Source organism: Bombina bombina, chromosome 1 (assembly GCF_027579735.1).
Source record: "Bombina bombina isolate aBomBom1 chromosome 1, aBomBom1.pri, whole genome shotgun sequence".
NCBI classification, from domain to species: domain Eukaryota; kingdom Metazoa; phylum Chordata; class Amphibia; order Anura; family Bombinatoridae; genus Bombina; species Bombina bombina.
The window spans coordinates 552,883,507-552,906,529 of NC_069499.1; the positions used below are offsets into that span (position 1 = coordinate 552,883,507).

Sequence of the window (23,023 nt, forward strand, 5' to 3'; positions counted from 1 at the left end):
TTTTCTTTCTTTGGGACAATGAACAGATTTGAATAAAACCCCAGACCCTGTTCCTGAAAAGGAACCGGCACGATTACCCCAGAAGACTCCAGGTCTGAAACACACTTCAGGAAAGCCTGTGCTTTCTCTGGGATTCACTGGAATGCGTGAGAGAAAGAAACTTCTCACAGGCGGTCTTACTCTGAAACCTATTCTGTACCCCTGAGAGACAATGTTCTGAATCCAATGATTTTGGACTGTATTTGTCCAAACATCCTTGAAAAAATTTAGTCTGCCCCCTACCAGCTGAGCTGGAATGAGGGCCGCACCTTCATGCGGACTTGGGGGCTGGTTTAGATCTCTTAAATAACTTGGATTTATTGCAGACTGAGGAAGACTTCCAATTGGAAACAGATTCTTAGATTTTTTTATCCTGAGGTAAAAAAGCCCCCTTCCCCCCAGTAACAGTTGAAATTATAGAATCCAACTGAGAACCAAATAATTTATTACCTTGGAAAGAAAGAGATAGCAACGTTGATTTAGAAGTCATATCAGCATTCCAAGATTTAAGCCATAAAGCTCTTCTAGCTAAAATAGCTAAAGACATATATCTAACATCAATTCTGATGATATTAAAAATGGCATCACAAACAAAATTATTAGCATGTTGAATTAACTTAACAATGCTATACATATTATGGTCTGATACTTGTTGCACTAAAGTTTCCAACCAAAAAGTTGAAGCAGCTGCAACATCAGCCAAAGAAATAGCAGGCCTAAGAAGATGACCTGAACATAAATAAGCCTTCCTTAGATAGGATTCAAGTTTCCTATCTAAAGGATCTTTAAAAGAAGTACTATCTTCCGTAGGAATAGTAGTATGCTTAGCAAGAGTAGAGATGGCCCCATCAACTTTGGGGATCTTTTCCCAAAACTCCAATCTATCAGTAGGCAAAGGATACAATTTTTTAAACCTTGAAGAAGGAGTAAAAGAAGTACCTAGTCTATTCCATTCCTTTGAAATCATATCTGAAATAGCATCAGGAACTGGAAAAACCTCTGGAATAACAACATGAGGTTTATAAACCGAATTTAAACGTTTACTAGTTTTAGTATCAAGAGGACTAGACTCCTCTATATCTAATGCAATCATCACTTCCTTCAATAAAGAACGAATATACTCCATTTTAAATAAATACGAAGATTTGTCAGTGTCAATATCTGAGGCAGGATCCTCTGAACCAGACAGATCCTCATCAGAGATAGATAAATCAGTATGTTGTCGGTCATTTGAAAATTCATCAACTGTATGAGAAGTTTTAAAAGACCTTTTACGTTTATTAGAAGGCGGAATGGCAGACAAAGCCTTCTGAATGGAATCAGAAATACATTCTCTCAAATTGACAGGAATATCCTGAACATTAGATGTTGAAGGACCAGCAACAGGTAATGCAACACTACTGATGGAAATATTCTCTGCATGTAAAAGTTTATCATGACAACTATTACAAACTACAGCCGGATAAACAGTTACTTCAAGTTTACAACAAATGCACTTAGCTTTGGTAGAACCGATATCAGGCAGCAAGATTCCAGTAGTAGATTCTGAAACAGGATCAGATTGAGACATCTTGCAATATGTAAGAGAAAAAACAACATATAAAGCAAAATTATCTATTTCCTTATATGACAGTTTCAGGAATGGAAAAAAATGCAAACAGAATAGGCCTCTGACAAAGAAAAAAAGGACCAGAGGCAAAAGGAAATGAAATCTTAAATAATGACAAACAGTTTGGCGCCAAGTATGATGCCCACAACTGAAAATATTTTTTGGAGCCAAAAACGTCCACAACAAACATGAGTGTCATAGATGACGCAACCTCGTGAAAAGACTCGGCGTCAACTAAGACGCCGGAAATGACGAATTTGCGTAAACAAACGTAATTCTCGCACCCAAAAAGTCTCGCGCCAAGAATGACGCAATAAATTATAGCATTTTGCGCTCACGAGAGCCTAATACATCACGCAATTTAGAAAAAAGAATCAATTTGAAAACCTCAGGTAATTTTTTTTTTATGCATTTGCCAAATATGAAACTGACAGTCTGCAAAAAAGGAAATATACTTTTAAACCTGAATCATGGAAAATATAAGTATAAGCATATATTTAGAACTTTATATACAAAGTGCAAAACCATAGCTGAGAGTGTCTTAAATAAATGAAACATACTTACCAAAGACACTCATCCACATATAGCAGATAGCCAAACCAGTACTGAAATGGTATATAAGAGTATATTGTCGATCTGAAAAGGGAGGTAGGAGATGAATCTCTACGACCGATAACAGAGAACCTATGAAATAGATCCCCGTTAGGATGACCATTGTATTCAATAGGTGATACTCCCTTAACATCCCTTTGACATTCACTGTACTCTGAGAGGAATCGGGCTTCAAAATGCTGAGAAGCGCATGTCAACGTAGAAATCTTAGCACAAACTTACTTCACCACCTCCATAGGAGGCAAAGTTTGTAAAACTGAATTGTGGGTGTGGTGAGGGGTGTATTTGTAGGCATTTTGAGGTTTGGGAAACTTTGCCCCTCCTGGTAGGATTGTATATCCCATACGTCACTAGCTCATGGACTCTTGCCAATTACATGAAAGAAAAATGAATTTATCAGCTAAGTTCTTACAAAAATGATGTCACTTCTATACTACAGTGTAAAAATATTACTAGATTTCTAATTAGTACTAATTTAGTTTTCATTTCCCCTGAAAAGTGTGCAAAATAAATATAATCCAGTGATCAAAACATCATTTATGTATTTATGTGTGTTTTCATATTTCAGATACTAGCTTTTATTTTTTTCTATTGTGTTGGCAACTTTCTTTAAAGTTTGTATTTGTCACTGGCAAGGTACCTGTAAAGTAACCTTAAATAAACTACAGATGTATTATAGAATCTAATATTTCATTTTTAGCTAAAATCCAATTTGATTTAAATTGGTCTCACTATCGACCCAACCCCCCCTTTCCCTGATTACAATACTTCAGCTAGGAATAAAAAGAAAACATTTGGTTCAGTAAGTAAAGACAATTTATTTCAACGAGATGTTCACTATATGGCTCTGTTTAAAGTTTGGTTTCCTGACCCTTCCTCTAAGTAATAAAAGGTTATCAGGTAATGACCTCATGTGAAGATAAGCAGACGTAAAGTCTGGGATTGAACTCTTTGAGGCTTAAGTGTATGCAAGAGTTGATTATCTCCTGCTGACTGGGAAACATTAAATCTCCTACTTACCAGACTTGGTAAAAACTTAAACTTAAATAGTAGAATGTATACTTAAAAAGTCATATAAATGATTTTTCTATAATTTTCAACTCTACTTAAAATACGCAAATAACATATATATATATATATATATATATATATATATATATATATATATATATATATATATACACAGATATCACACATCGAAGATTAGCGCACAACTCACAGGATTAAACGGAACACCCTCTGAAGGGGTGATAAACAGGAAACTCCAGGCAAGGCTTATTTATAAAAAGATGCCAAAATGTATTAATTAAAAACGGATGCCAAAACATGCATCTAGATAGCAAGAGCCAGCTGCGACAACAATCAGGTGTTAGAGTTGATCTCCACGCAGACGCGTTTCGTGCCCATGCGCACTTGTTCACTGCTTACCTGGAGACCAGCTCAACACCTTTTTATAGCTGTATAATTCAAGTAAATTTTACACCTGATTGAAGGCAGACCTTATTAGAAAATACTCCTCCATATGTGGTAAATAAAGAGAGATACATTAAAGGCACATTAGTCTAAGTGAAAAACTATTTTTACAGATTAAGCAAAAAATGCTAAAGAAAAAATACAAGCAAGCAAAAAGTTAACAGATATTTGATAAATCTTAGCAGACATGCTTAATAATTCTTAGTTACAGATAAAGCTATCTTTTAATATGGAGATGATTCTAAAATCACTATAGCTAAGACTCAGACACTGTGCACTATGATTGAAACAATAGATGAACCAGTTTTTGCTTTTTTCATATTCTAGAAGTTATATTTAATAATGCATTGCACACATACTGTAGTTGCATTGCTACATCATTGGGCTCCATGTACTAAGCAGTCAGCGAGCTACCCGCAACAAATCTCGCGTCAAAACTCGCAAACTGATATGTACAAAGTCGTCAACTATGTTCAAACTCGCATCTTTAAAATTGCGAGCGTACTTATCCGCCAAACCTCGCTACCTCTCCATTTTTCACTGTAATTAGACACATTTGACCACCAACTCGCCAAAAACGAATGTACTAAAAAATCTATTTGTCCGCTCGCTACAATTTCCGCTCCCACCTCGTTATTTTTGCCTCGCCACCTTTTAGGTGGCGGGCAAGGTACAAAACAATAGGAAAGTCAATCTAGACGCCAGTCTAGACATATATAAAAGGCAGTAATATCAGCATTGTACAGCATAACTGGCGTCTAATTTGTCTCTCATTTCCATGTACATAAATTGCGCCAAATTTGTTGACTGTAATTAAAGAGTAATCTATATTTTAAATTTGTATTGTATAGTTGTCAATCTTTATAATTATTTTTATATTAATATTTATATATTATCAGATCCAGATGAAGCCATATCCAAATTGTAAATAAATATTACAAAAATAACGCTCTGTTATCACTCTTCAAAAAATTTTGAACAATAATAAAGTTGTTTAGATAAGTTGAACTTTTATAGGAGCAAAATTCTATTCCCGCGACTACTATGATGTTCGTGACACCTTGCATGTCACGTGTTAATAATTGGCCAGACAATTCAACTGAAAGTTAAGTACATCAGCTTAGTCGCGGCGAGCGAGGCGTCAAATTTATCAATAATCCGCCACTGCTCGCGGCGGGCTAGACTTGTCTATTTATTGGGGGATTATTAGTACATAGTGACAGCGGACACCATTTCGCCCGCGGCGAGTAACGGCGAGTTTATCCGCGTCTAAAATGACGGATGAATTGACGGCTTAGTACATGGAGCCCTGAGTTTAATATTTTATAACGTATCTTGTTAACACTTATTATTTCTCATTTGTGTATACTCCAGAAAATGACTAGCAGGAAAATTATATGGTTCTTCTAAATAAAAGTCTTAAATAGTAAATTTAAGTAAATACATCAAGATCTCTTCTGATGTTAAGACCATCAGGTTCACTTGTTTTTAATGTGAACATCCAAAAGATTTCTCTTTTGTTGAGCACCATCTCTCTGTTGCCCCCCCCTCTTCCACTTTGTAATGTGATCTATACCTTGTATTTTCAAGGATTATACATCAGAATTGTGAAGCAATTTGAAATGTCTAGATATCGGAGTGTCGCTGTCGACATCCTCAATCGATCTTAAATGTTGGAGGAACCTTTCTTTTAGGGACCTCTTTGTTTTCCCTGTATATTGTTTTTTACATATATCGCAGGTGAGTAAATAGACAACTTGAGTTGTTGCACAATTTATAAAGTATTTTATGTTATACTCATTATTTGTGGTACAAGACCTAAATCCACTACCCTCTGAAACAAAACTACAGGTTTTGCATATAGGACGCCTACATCTATAGAATCCTTCTTTCCTAGCCAGCCAACACATATTCTTGGTAGGTTTCATATCTGAAGGAGATAGATAGTTCGCCAAAGTTTTTGCTCTCTTAGGTATAAAGTCACACCCAGATGACAGAATTTCTTTAGTGACTGGAACAGAGTAGAGGATAGGGAGACAGTCTCTCACTATTGTGCACACTTTATTGTATTCAGCACTATAAGTAGTGATACATTTTAGTTTAGTCTGTTTGTCTTTTGCTTTATTTGATTTGTATTGGAGAAGATGCTCCCTCAGAATTTTATCTACATTGTCCTTAGACCTCTTAAGTAGCTCTTCCTTATAGCCCCTGTCAATGAATCTTTGAGTACCTTATTTTGCTTGAGCTTGATATTCTATTTCGCTAGTACAGTTTCTTTTAATGCGAATGAATTCCCCTTTTGGGATTCCTCCAAAAACGTGTCTGTGATGACATGATTCATATTTAAAAAGGGTATTGCCAGCTGTATCCTTCCTGTACATCCTAGTTTGTATTGAGGACCCAACTCTGCCCTGGACTGTGAGATCCAGGAAGTTAACACTTTCATTACTGTGTTCACCTGTGAGCTCAATTCCAAACTGATTGCAATTCAAATATTTGCAGAAATCATCTGCTGTTCGTTCATCACAGTCCAGGACAAAGAACAGGTCATCAATATAGCGAAAATATTGTACTATTCTGTCTTTAAAAGGGTTACTATCTCCATAGACGCGGGACAGCTCCCACCAACCCATGAAGAGGTTGGCGTAAGAGGGGGCAAACTTGGCCCCCATAGCTGTCCCGCGTCTCTGGAGATAGTATTGAGTTTGAAACATAAAAAAAGTTATGTGTAAGCAAGTATTCTACTGCTCTCAGCAGAAAGATTTTTGTTGCAGGTTCAAAATTACAGTTTAGGTCTATGAAATATTCAATAGCAGTTAGTCCCTTCTGGTGATCAATAGATGTGTAGAGTGAGGTAACATCTACTACCATAAACCTATAGCTAGATTTCGAGCTGATATCCTCTATTTTTTTAATAAAGGAAGTTGTATCCTGAATATAGCTGGGTAATTGGTTGACTAATGGCTGCAAAAAACTGTCTATAAGTTCAGAAAGTGCCTCGTTTAGGGATCCAATTCCTGCAATTATTGGTCTCCCTGGTGGCAAAAGAGGGTTCTTATGAATTTTTGGGAAATGATGAAAAATAGGTGTAACAGGATGTTGAACTATAAGTTTTTCCTCTATTGCCTGTGTAATGATATTATTGTGCCTTGCGTATTTGATAATATCTGTAATCTCTTTCTGAAATCTATTTGTTGGATTTTCAGTGAGTTTGATATATACTTTTTCATCCCCTAGTTGTATTTTTGCTTCAGTCACATAATCTGATCTGTTTAAAACCACAAAATTTCCTCCCTTATCGGACTGTCTGATAACAATGTCATCATTGCTAGACAGTTCTTTATGGGCCTGTTTTTCTTTTGATGTCAAATATGTACGTTTCCTAGTTTTAATCAAAGTAGATTCATTCAGATCCCTAAGTTTGTTTTCAACCGTTTTTTGAAAGACATCTATTACTTTAGGGTGTATATGAATAGGGTAGAAAGTGATTTTGTTTTTAATATGTTTTAAAGATATGTTCCTTTCTTGTAAGAGATCCCCTTTATTATCTTCACTTTTGTCCAAAAGTCTCTCTAGGTCCCTCACTGTATTCAATTCTGAGAAGTTTAACACTGGCATTGTGTTCTACTCTTGAACATCACATTTTCCACTAACTGTTAAATCTGTTTTGTTTTGTGTCCCCTCATCACTTGCGTAAAAATGCCTTTGTAGTGTAATTTTTCTCGCAAAACGATTAATATCGAGAATGGTTTCAAAAATATTAAAGTGATTAGAGGGCACAAAATTCAAACCTCTAGACAAAGCATTCACCTGTGAGAAGGTAAGAGATAGGTTAGACAGATTAATAACATTTTTATTCATGCATATTTCTTTGTCACATTCTGTGACCTAATTGCATATAGTGTACTGAGATTATTTTTTCTGTTTTCCTTTGGCTTTTTTGTAACCTCCTCTGCAACCTCTATGTGTTTTTTTTCTGACCCCCTGTACAGTCTGTCACTGCCCGTTTTTTGACTGTGAAGTGAGGATCTCAAATTCCTGTGGGTTGTCTTCCACCTGGAGTACCACAGCTGTTGCTCCTCCTTCATTAACTTCACCATCTGAGGAATAACATTTAAATTCTGTGTCTGAGAAAGTGACACTTTTCCGTTTTTTGTAATTTCCTTTCCAGTTTGTTTCTTTATTGCTGTTTTTGCCCGCTCTCCAAGAAGTGGCGGGCAACTGGTTGATCCGATTCACCCTTCTTAATTGCCCTTCTGATTGAGCTTTTATGATTTGCCATACGTATTCGTAGGTTATCATTAGTTTTACCCACATAAAATAAACTACATGGGCAATGCATCAGGTAGACCACATGAGTGGTAGTACAAGTCATCCTGTGTCTGTGTGTATACCTTTTTCTGCTTCTTGGGTGTAACGGGCTAATAACCAGAAGGGCAATTAAGAAGGGTGAATCGGATCAACCAGTTGCCCGCCACTTCTTGGAGAGCGGGCATAATGTCTGTGATTTAAGATATACCCTAATTGATCATGTCCCTGCACTGAGAAGAGGTGGTGACAGGGGTAATTTGCTACTACAGAAGGAGTCCAGATGGACATATGAATTGGACACCCTGATCCCTAAGGGCCTGAACGTTAAGCTAGATTGGCAGTGTTTTTTCTGAAAGTGTACTTTTCTGAAATATCTTTCTATAAGGGTCTTCTAGAAATGTTATTCAATAATTTCTTCCTATAGTGTTACAATATGTGCCATCACTACTTTACTTATGTGTTTATTTCCAATTTAATGTACTATAGTATGGAGCATAGAATAGCAGAATGCAGGGGTAACATTGAGTTTATGTTAGACAGCGATGTATATTTGGAAGTATTTGTATATAAGCGACATCCTAATATAATACTATGAGTAGAAATAGTTCTAATGGAGAAATGATATTTTTAAATTATGTACAAAATGCTGTTTTGATAATGTTTTTAATGTTCACTTTTTCACATAGGATTACATAGTTGCCTAAACGATCACTGGGAATTAAGCCTCCAGCTACGTACAAACGTCTGCTGATGACCTTCTTTTGCTGTGGTTGGCAGAGGTAGGTGGTTGGCGGCTTGCGGGGGTGTGATTCACTAGAGAGCGCTGTCTCCATGCAGATGACGTAATGGAAGCGCCGGGTGTGCACCGCTGTGAGCCTGATCACGATGAAACATAGGTGACTGTATTTGCAAACGCTTGTTTATTGATTTATTATATTATTGATATATTGATGGCATAATTGGTGTTAGGGGGGTATAAGTATATCACTGTGTTTATACACTATTGTTGTAAGTCTGAGGACGGGGGTGAAACCCCGAAACGTCACTAAGTAAAATTATTTTGAAGTTCAAACGGAGAGTGCCTGCTTCTTTTTGGAATTATATATATATATATATATAATATATATATATATAATATATATATATATATATATATATATATATATATATATATATATATATATTGTATTGTGTAATATAACAAGAGGACTCATCCTGGAAAATAGCCAGGTTGAAAAAAGACAGGGAAACAGCACTCTTTTGAAAATAGTCAATATTTTACTAGCACAATTTATAGGCAAAATACACCGTGTGTAAAAATATTTTTACACACGGTGTATTTTGCCTATCCTTGCGGTGCAAGGGTGGAGGCAGGACTCCCGAATGCCATCTCCTTTACTATTAATGTATATAAATTGTGCTAGTAAAATATTGACTATTTTCAAAAGAGTGCTGTTTCCCTGTCTTTTTTCAACCTGGCTATTTTCCAGGATGAGTCCTCTTGTTATATTACACAATACAATACTATATAAGGGCCTGCACCATATGTACTTATAAATTAAATAAGGACCGATTTATGGTAACCTTTGTTCACTAGCCTATATATTTTTAAAAAAAAAAGCATTTGCTTCTCTCCCGTATCTATTTCTCGATAATATATATATATATATAGTATTCCAGATGGATCCCACACTCTCTACTCAAAGCACAGCATCCGGGGTGCACTTAAAATAACAGTATAGCAAATTGAATAAGAAAGGCACTCTCTGTTTTAAACACCAAACTTTTTTTTTAAAACGGAGAGTGCCTTTCTTATTCAATTTGCTATATATATATATATATATATATATATATATATATATATATATATATATATAGTGATCTGGAACATACTATATTGGATAAATGTCTGTTATATTGAATAATAGCTGCATTGATAGATGTATAAATGTTTGATTCATTTAAAATTAACAACATCTGTTTCTTTATTTTTCAGACAACAAGATATCCTATATCCTAATATTGGTCGTGTGAGCCTGATCACGATGAAACATAGGTGACTGTATTTGCAAACGCTTGTTTATTGATTTATTATATTATTGATATATTGATGGCATAATTGGTGTTAGGGGGGTATAAGTATATCACTGTGTTTATACACTATTGTTGTAAGTCTGAGGACGGGGGTGAAACCCCGAAACGTCACTAAGTAAAATTATTTTGAAGTTCAAACGGAGAGTGCCTGCTTCTTTTTGGAATTGTGTACTATTTTGCTGTGCACCCCGGACTGTGATTGAGAGTGCTTTTACCTCTGGATTTGTTCTATTATTTTGTTATTAAGCACCCAAGTGTAAGTTTGAGTTTATTATACTCCGATATTACTCAGTACTTTCCTAACATGTCTCAACCGGTGCAATTAGTACAGGCCAGTGCTGCTGCTGAAGCATCAGATAGCGGGGCTATAAGAGGAGCTAAAGTGTTTCAATACATGGAGGAGGATGCCCAGGATATACTATTTGAGACTCTGACCACAGGCCCAACAGAAAGACCGGTTGAGCATATCATTTCCCATCTTTTAAAACTCAAAAAAAGGGAGAAGGATTTGGAGCTACATGGCAAATACCTTTCTAAATATTACCGCAAAGGGTTTATACCCAGAGGATTTTGTGTGAAAAATGTGCCCACACTGGGACGAAACAACCCTAATTTCTGTGAAAGGTGGTGTAACATTCTAAACAAATGTGCCTTAGACCTGATACTATTAGTTATACAGGAGGTAAGGAATCTAATGTCACAACTGAAGATAGAAATTGAAACCTATATGGCTGTTAATAATGACACACTGGTACAGAGGGGGGAGGAAGACTGGACAACTAAGTTACAGACTCAGCTGACCCAGTACCAGAAGGAACTCACTGCATTCAAAAATAGAAAATTTGAGGCAGTACAGGAAGATTATCGTGAACGCAAAGTATACAAATGGACCCTAAAACCAGAAGAAAGACAGCGTATACGTGAATTTAGGCCCAGGAGATTCAGGGCCAGAAGACCAGCTAACCTCACCACAGTCGATAGTTCTGGCTCAGGGACTGACTCTGAGGATGTGGTTGTAGGAGGATCACAGACTGGACCACAATATCAAGAAGAAGGGGTGACTACGAGGTCAAAAAACGCCGGAGGGGACGCCCCCACCCGAGGAGGGGGCAAAACAAGAGGAAGACCACCACGCCGGAGGTACTAGAGGAGGATAACATAGTTATCAACCTAAGCCAAAGAACATTATCGGAAACTGACCTGAGACTCCTGAAGAGGGGACTGTCCTTTGTACCAACGGGGTTTACGTATTATTTTGACCTGCATATTGATTTACAAAGATTCCAGAGGATGTTGAAACTTAAGGAACATTTTGGCCATAATAGTACCGAACAGGTGGTGGAGTTTAGAAAGAAGAGCACCTTTGATCCTAGGAGTAACAACACTAGTATCCAAACCTTCTGCAAAGTGCTGGAAAAGGAGATGCAAGAATCTGTTCAAGATCAAAGACAACAGGTAAGGTTCAATCTTACTAAGGCTGAAAGGGACTCTCTTAAAGCACTATCCAAGGATAAAACTATAGTAATAAGGAAGGCGGACAAGGGTGGTGCTATGGTTTTACTTGACTATGCCTATTATAGGGATGAAATCCTGACACAATTGGATGATGTGGCTGTATATTCTAGGCTTCCTAGGGATCCCACAGATAAGTTTAAAAAGGAGATTGATGATTACCTAAAGGAGGCTTTTGAGGATGGCATCATCACACAGGATACATTGGGATACCTAATCAAGGATTACCCAAAAATCCCAATCTTCTACACACTCCCTAAGGTACACAAGAGCCTGGAGAGACCGCCGGGGAGGCCGATTGTCTCGGCGGTTGACTCGCTATTGCAACCACTGGCCATCTATGTAGACAGTTTGCTGCAACCATACATGCATGGCATGAGGACCTACATCAAGGATTCAAAGGATGTTATTGATTCCCTTGTGAAGATCAGGTTGAAGGGAGGTGAATGGCTAGTGACCCTGGATGTCACTAGCTTGTATACAGTGATCCCCCATGAAGAGGGTTTGTCGGCTATAAGAAAACAACTTTTGAGAAGTCCCTATATAGGACCCCCGGTGGAGTTCATCCTTGACCTTCTTGAGACCTGTCTAAAAAAGAACTATTTCAGATTTGAACAGCAACACTACCAACAGCTGATGGGAACAGCGATGGGGTCCAATGTGGCCCCATCTTATGCAAACCTATTTATGGCAGAATTTGAAGACCATGGGACCGAGTGTTTTAAGAGGAGGGAGATCCTTTACTTTAAGAGATTTATTGATGATCTCATAGTGATCTGGTCTGGAGACGAACAGGATCTACTCAGCTGGTTTAATGAACTAAACACTGAGCACAGAACACTCAAGTTCAAAATGAACTGGAACCAGGAGGAAATAGAATTCCTTGACTTAAGGATTTTCAAAACTGATGATGGTCTAGGAACCACTTTGTTCCGAAAAGCCACTGACAAAAATTCTCTTCTAGAGGCAACCAGCTGTCATCCCCCGGCACTGAAGAAGGCGTTACCGAAATCCCAATTTGTAAGGGTTAAAAGGAATAACACCGAAGAAGAACGGGCAGCAAGGCAAACAGATGAGATGAAGGAGCGCTTCTTGAGGAGAGGTTATCGTAAGGGATTATTGGAAAAACACATCAGTGAAGTAAACTCTGAGAATGTCCCTGAGCGACGGATGGTGGAACAAGATAAGATGACCCTGGTGACCACATATGCGGCTGACAAGAATGGCCTTAACACCATTCTAAAACAGAATTGGAAAATCCTACGTCTAGAGGATAGCCTCCCTTTTAAAGGGATGGGTGAACCTAGGATTGGGTACCGAAGAGGAAAATCCTTGAAAGATATCCTACAACTCACAGACCCGGTTCACTGCTACGCTAATAGGACATGGTTGGAGGATGTCAAGCCAGGATGCTATAGATGTAGTGGCTGCACCACCTGTAACGGGCTAATAACCGGAAAATTTTTCCATCACCCAAGAAGCAGAAAAAGGTATACACACAGACACAGGATGACTTGTACTACCACTCATGTGGTCTACCTGCTGCATTGCCCATGTAGTTTGTTTTACGTGGGTAAAACTAATGATAACCTACGAATACGTATGGCAAATCATAAAAGCTCAATCAGAAGGGCAATTAAGAAGGGTGAATCGGATCAACCAGTTGCCCGCCACTTCTTGGAGAGCAGGCATAATGTCTGTGATTTAAGATATACCCTAATTGATCATGTCCCTGCACTGAGAAGAGGTGGTGACAGGGGTAATTTGCTACTACAGAAGGAGTCCAGATGGACATATGAATTGTACACCCTGATCCCTAAGGGCCTGAACGTTAAGCTAGATTGGCAGTGTTTTTTCTGAAAGTGTACTTTTCTGAAATATCTTTCTATAAGGGTCTTCTAGAAATGTTATTCAATAATTTCTTCCTATAGTGTTACAATATGTGCCATCACTACTTTACTTATGTGTTTATTTCCAATTTAGTGTACTATAGTATGGAGCATAGAATAGCAGAATGCAGGGGTAACATTGAGTTGATGTTAGACAGCGATGTATATTTGGAAGTATTTGTATATAAGCGACATCCTAATATAATACTATGAGTAGAAATAGTTCTAATGGAGAAATGATATTTTTAAATTATGTACAAAATGCTGTTTTGATAATGTTTTTAATGTTCACTTTTTCACATAGGATTACATAGTTGCCTAAACGATCACTGGGAATTAAGCCTCCAGCTACGTACAAACGTCTGCTGATGACGTTCTTTTGCTGTGGTTGGCAGAGGTAGGTGGTTGGCGGCTTGCGGGGGTGTGATTCACTAGAGAGCGCTGTCTCCATGCAGATGACGTAATGGAAGCGCCGGGTGTGCACCGCTGTGAGCCTGATCACGATGAAACATAGGTGACTGTATTTGCAAACGCTTGTTTATTGATTTATTATATTATTGATATATTGATGGCATAATTGGTGTTAGGGGGGTATAAGTATATCACTGTGTTTATACACTATTGTTGTAAGTCTGAGGACGGGGGTGAAACCCCGAAACGTCACTAAGTAAAATTATTTTGAAGTTCAAACGGAGAGTGCCTGCTTCTTTTTGGAATTATATATATATATATATATATATATTATATATATATATATATATATATATATATATATATATATATATATATATATATATATATTGTATTGTGTAATATAACAAGAGGACTCATCCTGGAAAATAGCCAGGTTGAAAAAAGACAGGGAAACAGCACTCTTTTGAAAATAGTCAATATTTTACTAGCACAATTTATAGGCAAAATACACCGTGTGTAAAAATATTTTTACACACGGTGTATTTTGCCTATCCTTGCGGTGCAAGGGTGGAGGCAGGACTCCCGAATGCCATCTCCTTTACTATTAATGTATATAAATTGTGCTAGTAAAATATTGACTATTTTCAAAAGAGTGCTGTTTCCCTGTCTTTTTTCAACCTGGCTATTTTCCAGGATGAGTCCTCTTGTTATATTACACAATACAATACTATATAAGGGCCTGCACCATATGTACTTATAAATTAAATAAGGACCGATTTATGGTAACCTTTGTTCACTAGCCTATATATTTTTAAAAAAAAAAGCATTTGCTTCTCTCCCGTATCTATTTCTCGATAATATATATATATATATAGTATTCCAGATGGATCCCACACTCTCTACTCAAAGCACAGCATCCGGGGTGCACTTAAAATAACAGTATAGCAAATTGAATAAGAAAGGCACTCTCTGTTTTAAACACCAAACTTTTTTTTTAAAACGGAGAGTGCCTTTCTTATTCAATTTGCTATATATATATATATATATATATATATATATATATATATATATATATATATATATATATATATAGTGATCTGGAACATACTATATTGGATAAATGTCTGTTATATTGAATAATAGCTGCATTGATAGATGTATAAATGTTTGATTCATTTAAAATTAACAACATCTGTTTCTTTATTTTTCAGACAACAAGATATCCTATATCCTAATATTGGTCATAAACATAAGTCTGTGCACTCAGCAAGAAGTGTACTGAATATGAAATATGCTGTGTTTGTATGAATATAGGAAAATAATTAAATGCAACTTTAAATGCATTTTAAAATTGCTTACTAATATGATACTAGAAGCATACCCATATTTAGTCTCTATAAATACATGCTAAATTGTATTAAATGGGACACATATATGCTGACCAGATAAGTTTATTAATACAAGAAATTATACTATATTGAATAAAAATTTTAAGGTTATATAATTAAAATGTAGCAATATTGATAATGAGACTACATTTCTTGTTGTCTGCTGCTCCCTAGGGGATTAAAACTGGTATGACAGCCAAACGAATTGACTGTTTAAAACATATGTTCCCAGTTGGCCAATCAAATGTTTCAGCTCCGAGGGCCAATGGAAAGACAAGTATCCGGTAAGGGCATATCCAACATTCACCAATGATTCCAAAAGAGGGAGGGGCCTATCACTTGAAAAGCTCAGGCATAGGAGAAAGAAGAGGTATTTTCTTTTCTAAAATTTTGACTGATAACTTTGCTGCCATTTTGGGACACAGTCACTATAAGCGAAATTGGGCTACCTTTTATTATCCATATTGCAATCCTTTATTCATATGGGGGAAACTAGGAATTCTGGAAAAACTGAAAAATTTAACGTGGTGATCTGTTAAAGTATAAGAAACTGTTAAATATATATAATATTTAAATCAAAGGCATTCTAAGGCTATAGTAAGATTACAGCTGGTAAAATTAAAGAGCATATTTTGTATTTTAAACTGATGTCCTGTGTAGTTTAAAACTAGTCACATTTAGTGCTAAGTAATTTATATTTGCAACTATATATTTTAGAATTTGTCTTATTGTAGCTAAATAAGATTTATTTCAGCTCAGACAAATTGGCATAGAAGTTGGCTGCTAAAATATCTTGTTATATTGTTTAACTAGGCACTGTTAAAGTTAGCACAAACAAGCAAGTGAGGAGCACCAAGCTGAATAGGGTTAAACATGAAGTATCATTATTTCAATAGTGGTAAAAACAAATAGGTTACATATAACCCTGGTAAAAACTTGAGAAGCCTACTCAGCTCGGTGCTCCTCACTTGCTTGTTTACTATCTCTTTTTTGGCCAGCAGTGAGCATGGGCTAGGTGTAGGGACCTGCAGGGGAATGGTCACCCAGTCTGTCATTCCAAGGGGTCCTCGTAGAGGCCGGGAGCCTGTGGGAACCACGGGAAGGCTGTGGAGAGAAAGAGTGCAAGGCGGAACAAAGAAGCTCGAATACAGCGCACGGAGCCGTAATGGCCAGAAGCCACGCTGAAAATTAAGTTTAAGTTTGCTATATGAAATCTCCTGACTACCCAACAGCCGCTGCAGTCCGGACTGATGAACTGTGAGTAACATGCTTGGCTGTAATTCTTTGCAAACAGCATACTGCATAGTAACCCTTAAGGACCCAGAAATCTAACATGGGGGAAGGTGTATTTGATTTCTATGGATACTAACAGACTGGCAATTTGAGTGCAGCTCATTTATTTATACCTGTTTACCTGTATTCCTGAGCACAATTATTTTTCATACAGGCTATATACATATATAGGTTAAAAAGGTTTGCTTGTTGGACTACACTCAATGGCTCAAGCACACTAGAGCATACATACATAAAAGGTTTTGACCGTGACAGGTGTAAGCTCTTATTCCCAAGTATTTACACTGTTAAAGTTAGCAGTCCATATTCTGGTATTTTATTATGATATTCTAATGTGATTCATTGTGAATAAGGTAAATTTTAATGGTATATATTTTTTATCTATTTATAGAATATTGAAACAATTTAAGTGCGTATGATTTGATTCATAATATGGTTTCTATAAATATAATTCAAGGTGTTTATAAATTTTAACTAATCTAAATAATTTAGGAATAATTATTAATTTCAATTGTTTCATGTATACATTTTTATTGTGGGTTTGTTTTAAAGAATAATAATAAATAAATTGTATTATAACCTTGCTATATACTGACATCACAAAACAAATTCATGTCTAATAATATATTTGTGAGCTGACAGTATCAATTACAACTTCATCAAACACATTATGTGTATTTAACATTCAGTATGATCAAACCAAATAGATTGTCTTTATTTTCCCCTCTAATGTTAAAAAGGATACATAATCTTCCTAGAGACTGGATGAATTGTGGACACCATCACGGTGCAGGCACCACAGCCACCTCCTCCACAGCCATATTTGGTGCCTGTCAGATATACTGGTAGAAAAAGTTATGGAAGTGTTACCAAAGTAGAAAAAAATAAACCCATCACAAGAGTTTATAGTGTAACTCTTGCTGAAGAGCTTTCCTGAGTGTTTAAATAAACATTTACTATCGTTATCGGTATTGATTTTAGGGTTATCATGTGCTTTACTACAAAGTAAAACTAGTACATTTAGTAAATATCAAGACCTTTGTAAATACCCATGGGAATTTTTTTTTTCAAAAATTTTTCTTTCAAAACTTGCTTTACCCAGTGCCGTTAATATAATTTAGCAAGCATACATAAATATATTTTTTAACAGGCCAGACAATTTTCAAAGAAAATAAACTATTTTTGAGATAGATAATGGTTCTATTATTCCTGGAAAAATATAACTTGATTTTACGATTAGGTGTTACTGATATAGATTACAAGTGGAGCAGTATTTTGCACTATCCTTGAGCATTAAAACCACTAGAAGTATTTTTTTTGTTCTCAAAGATTTGTGCTCATATTACAAGTTGAAACTAAAAAGTTTGCGCTCTTGCGTTGGTAACTTCGCAGTAACAAATAATCTTTGATAAGTCGCGAAAGCCGAATCGTATTCCCCATAGACTTCAATGGTGCCAAAAAAGTTGAAAAAAACCCACAAGTCGCGCAAACACGATCATGGTTATTTAAAAGCACAACATAAGAGATAATATTGCACCTTTCAAAATCCAGTGTTCTGCACAAAGCAGAATACATTCTATTTATTTTTTTAAAAGATATTTAAATATATATCTGATGGAGTTTTGCACAAGTATATTTTTATACATATATATATATATATATATATATATATATATATATATATATATCAGGGACGTGCAGTCATAGGAGACAGGGGAAGCAATGTCACCCCTGCCATATGAGGCCAAAGTTTAATTAAATTTAATTAAATCAACAAAAAAATTGTCCAAAAAATAAATCACCATTCCACTCCCCATGTAACGCTATGTAGAGGCTGCGTACAAGACTGCGTCTCTCTATTGCACTACATGGGTGATATAGCATTAGCCGTGCTGAAGCGCCACCTATTAGTTGATAAAATATCATCACTAACAATAGGGACCAAGAGGAGGCAGCCCTCTTGCTGCCTCCTAGATAGGGAGCCAATCAGAGACAGTCATGTTCTCCTGGTAATTGACAGAACCAGGAGAATGTGACCGGCGCTGATTGGCTTCCTGCACATGCAAGGGAGCACCAGGGTGGAAATGCCTAGCGGGAAGCTGAAGACAGAGGAGAGACTGCGTCTGCCTCCTGAGCCCTGATCATGTGGATTCTAAGCAGACAGTCACTGACTGTAACTGAAGAGTTGCAACGGTATTCTGGTCTTATTCTGCTACCCTGCAGTGCCACTTGAGCCCTCAGTAAGTAACTGACTTTTGATTTTTGCAGGGGGGGCATGGGGGAGGGGCATGGGGAGGGTATCATTTTATTGCTGGGGCATAATTTATTGCAGGGGACTGGGGGTATCATTTATTGCAGGGGGCTAGGGGCATCATATTTTTGTTGGGGGGCATCATTTTATTGCAGGGGGCCTTGGTGCATAATTTATTGCAGGGGAGCTGGGTGCATAATTTATTGCAGGGGGCTGGGGGCCTAAGTTTATTGCTGGGGCATCATTTTTTGCAGGGGGGCTGAGGCATCATTTTATTGCAGGGGGGCTGGGGGCATCATTTATTGCAGGGGCTAGGGGCATAATTTTATTGCAGGAGGCTGGGGGCATCATTTTATTGCAGGGGGCTGGGGGCTTCATTTTTATTGCAGGGGGCATCATTTATTGCAGTGGGGCTGGGGCCATCATTTATTGCAGGGGGCTGGGGCATCATTTTATTGCAGGGGGGCTGGGAGCATCATATTTTTGTTTGGGGCATCATTTTATTGTAGGCGGAGCTGGGGGCATCATATTATTGCTGGGGGGGCTCGGGGCATAACTTATTACATGGGGGCTGGGGCCATCATTTATTGCAGGGGGGCTGGGGCATTAATTATGGCTGGGGCATCGTTTTATTTCAGGGGGGCTGGGAGAATCAATTATTGCAGGTGGGCTGGGGGCATAATTTATTACAGCAGGGCTGGGGGAATAATTTTATTGCAGGGGTGCAGGGGGCATCATTTTATTGCAGCAAGGTTGGGAGCATCTTTTTATTGCAGGGGGCTGGTGGCATCATTTATGGCTGGGGGCATTATTTTATTGCAGGGGGCTGGGGGAATCATTTATTGCAGGGCAGCTGGGAGCATACTTTATTACAGGGGTGGCTGGGGCATCATTTATTGCAGGGGGGCTGGTGGCATAATTTTATTGCAGGGGAGCTGGGGCATCATTCATTACAGGGGAGGCTGGGCAATCATTTATTGCAGGGCGCTGGAGGAATCATTTTATTGCAGGGGGCTGGGGGCATCATTTAATGCTGGGGGGCTGGGGCATAATTTATTATTACAGGTGGCTTGGAGTATCATTTTATTGCAGGGGTGCTGGGAGCATCATTTTTTGCAGCGGGGCATGATTTTATTGCTGGGGGCATAACTTATTACAAGGGGGCTGGGGGCATAATTTATTGCAGGGGGCTGAGGCATCATTTATGGCTGGGGCATCATTTTATTGCAGGATGGCTGTGGAAATAATTTATTGCAAGGGGCCTGGGGGCATCATTTATGGCTAGGGGCATCATTTTTTTGCAGGGGGCTGGGGGAATCATTTATTGCAGGGGGCTGGGGGCATCATTTTATTGCAGGGGGGCTGGGGCATAATTTATTACAGAGGGGCTGGGAGTATCATAATTTATGGCTGGGGGCATCATTTTATTGCTGGGGGACTGGGGGCATAACTTATTATAAGGGGGGCTGGGGCATCATTTATGGCTGGAGACATCATTTTATTGCAGGGGGGCTGAGGGAATCATTTATTGCAAGGGGGCTGGGGGTATCATTGACAGCCAGGGCAGGATCTGGGATATCTGAGTGACTCAGTGAGCTCAAGCTAGAGGCGACTCAGCAAGATGGGTATAGCAGAGAGCTGCATGAGTTATTCTTTGAGTTTCTACTTAGGGCAGGTGTATGGTTCAATTTTACAGTCACTAGAATTTAAGTCCCCCTATGCCTTCCCTGACACTGCTAGTGAAGTAGTGTCAGCGCTGCTCTAACACACTCATCTGGGCTGTAAGTAGTAGCACAGAGGCAGAGACAGAGGCACATTGGAGTCCCTTACTTAGTACATGTTTTAAATATGCTAGTTCAGTAAATCTATAATCCCTTCTATAATTTAAAGTGATAAATAAGGTGCAAGATTGACCTCACCTGTTGTAAAGGAAAGCTAAAATTTTATGATTTTTTTTTATTCCATAATATTACTGCTATGATCCAAAAGTGACCATTACAATTACTAGATCTCCTCTTCCTAGTTCCATCAGATTAAATTGGTTCAAGAGTGACCTTCTGAGTCTGGAGGTGAATTTATCATAGAAAAATGAGGTCTCATTTATATCTGCCCATTCTTATTGGTAATACATGTGCCTCCTACTGTTACTGACATTGCCTTATTTTGTGCATTTTACTTGTAGGTTCTATCTATCAGATGATTATATCCTCTGCCTGAAATTATCCTATTTCAATTCACTGGGATTTAGTACCTGTTTTTTTCATGTATGTCATTGAGATGCAGATTATTGATTTAAGGCTTTTGTTGCTTGGTTTCATGTCTTGTGCATTTGTGTGCAAAGTTATGCAAGGGCAATTTGTGTGTGCTCTATTGAGCAGAGCTGCATGCTATGTCTTTTCCATCTACTCATACTCATAATAGGAAACTAGAAGTGAAGTTGTAGCACCTCTTACCATGGTAAATTATTTTTCTTTTTACAACACAGTAGTGAGTAGAGAAGAGATTGTGTAACATTTGAATTGCTAAGTAACTGACACTGTGCCACAGAATTGTGTTTCTCAACCACGGTTCTCAAGTACCCCCCAACAAGCCAGGTTTTCATTATAGCTGAACCAGTGCACAGGTGAAGTAATCAGCTGATCAGTAACAAAAACTTGCTCTCACCCATCAGCTAATTATTTCACCTGTGCACTGGTTCAGCTATAATAAAAACCTGCCCTGTTGGGGGATCTTGAGGCCTGCAATTGAGAAACAATGCTTTAGTTTAATTTAAGCTACCACTATTGGGTTCATATATGTGTTTCTCCGGCATAACATAGCCGGTGTCTCACCAGCCTCTGACCTCACTGCATGTCACTGATATATATATATATATATATATATATATATATATATATATATATATATATATATATATATATATATATATATATATATAAAAATAAAGTTTCTCACAAGGGCCCAGCCCTCACGATACTCGTGTTATAACTGCTGGGGTGCATATCAACATATAAATAGTAATACAGTTCAAGAAAGGATAGCACTCACCAGTCTTACGTATTCAATTTTATTGAAATTCACGCTATTGTATATACGAAGCAAGGTTTTTCACCATGGCAACGGGTCACGCCTAGTGATGACGCATACACCGTGAGGCGGACAGAGCCGTGAATTACAGGTGTGTTTAGTGAACATGCTAGAGTAAGTACTTTGGGGTATATAAAGGTTGTTGATGCATTGTTTGATAAGTTTATGTGATCTGATCAATTAAATTGAAATGAATACGTAAGACCAGTGAGTGCTATCCTTTCTTGGACTGTATATATATATATATATATATATATATATATATATATATATATATATATTTATATGTATTTTTATATATATATATATATATATATATATATATATAAATGTATGATTTTATATAGGTATAGATATATATATATAAATATATATATATATATACATATATATGAATATATATTTTAAAATACATATAACTTAATAAGATATGTGCATAATATTGTAATGTATAATATTTACAGTTAATTACATAGTTAAACACTTAATTATGAATATTGCATAAATAGGATTTTTCTTGTTTTCATCTATTAGACTGCAAAAGTCTCCAGTGCACACACACACACACACACATATATATATATATATATATATATATATATATATATATATATATATATATATATATATATATATATATATATATATATATATATATATATATATGAAAATACCTACATATACATATAAATACATATGTATACACATATAACCACACACATATATATATATATACTCACTACCTGGGTGCTATCCTCTATAATGTATATAGAAACTTTTTTCTCTTGGGACGACAATCACAGGAATTTTTTCTTAAAATTTTAAATAATCTTTATTTCCAAATAGTAAAAGTAACAATTTGATTGTCTACGTTTCGGCCCCAATTTGGGCTTTTTTCAAGACAAATATGTTATATATTTATAGCGATCAACATCTATCTCAACGGCATTGTAGCCGGGCTCCCAAGCGACAGGCCTTGTTGATCAAATTGTTACTTTTACCATTTGGAAATAAAGAATATTTTAATTTCCAAGAAAAAAATCCTGTGAGT

The 23,023-nt window shown here is 37.0% G+C and overlaps 1 protein-coding gene across 1 annotated transcript in view; it reads right to left on the bottom strand.

Moving 5' to 3' along the window:
- LOC128645612 (aldehyde oxidase 1-like) overlaps window positions 1-23,023 on the bottom strand; it is a 365,796-nt gene that overhangs the window by 309,117 nt on the left and 33,656 nt on the right. The window contains exon 3 of the mRNA XM_053698719.1: window positions 17,380-17,476. Within this exon, the coding sequence (XP_053554694.1) occupies window positions 17,380-17,476 (97 nt within the window). The remainder of the gene's footprint in view (window positions 1-17,379; window positions 17,477-23,023) is intronic.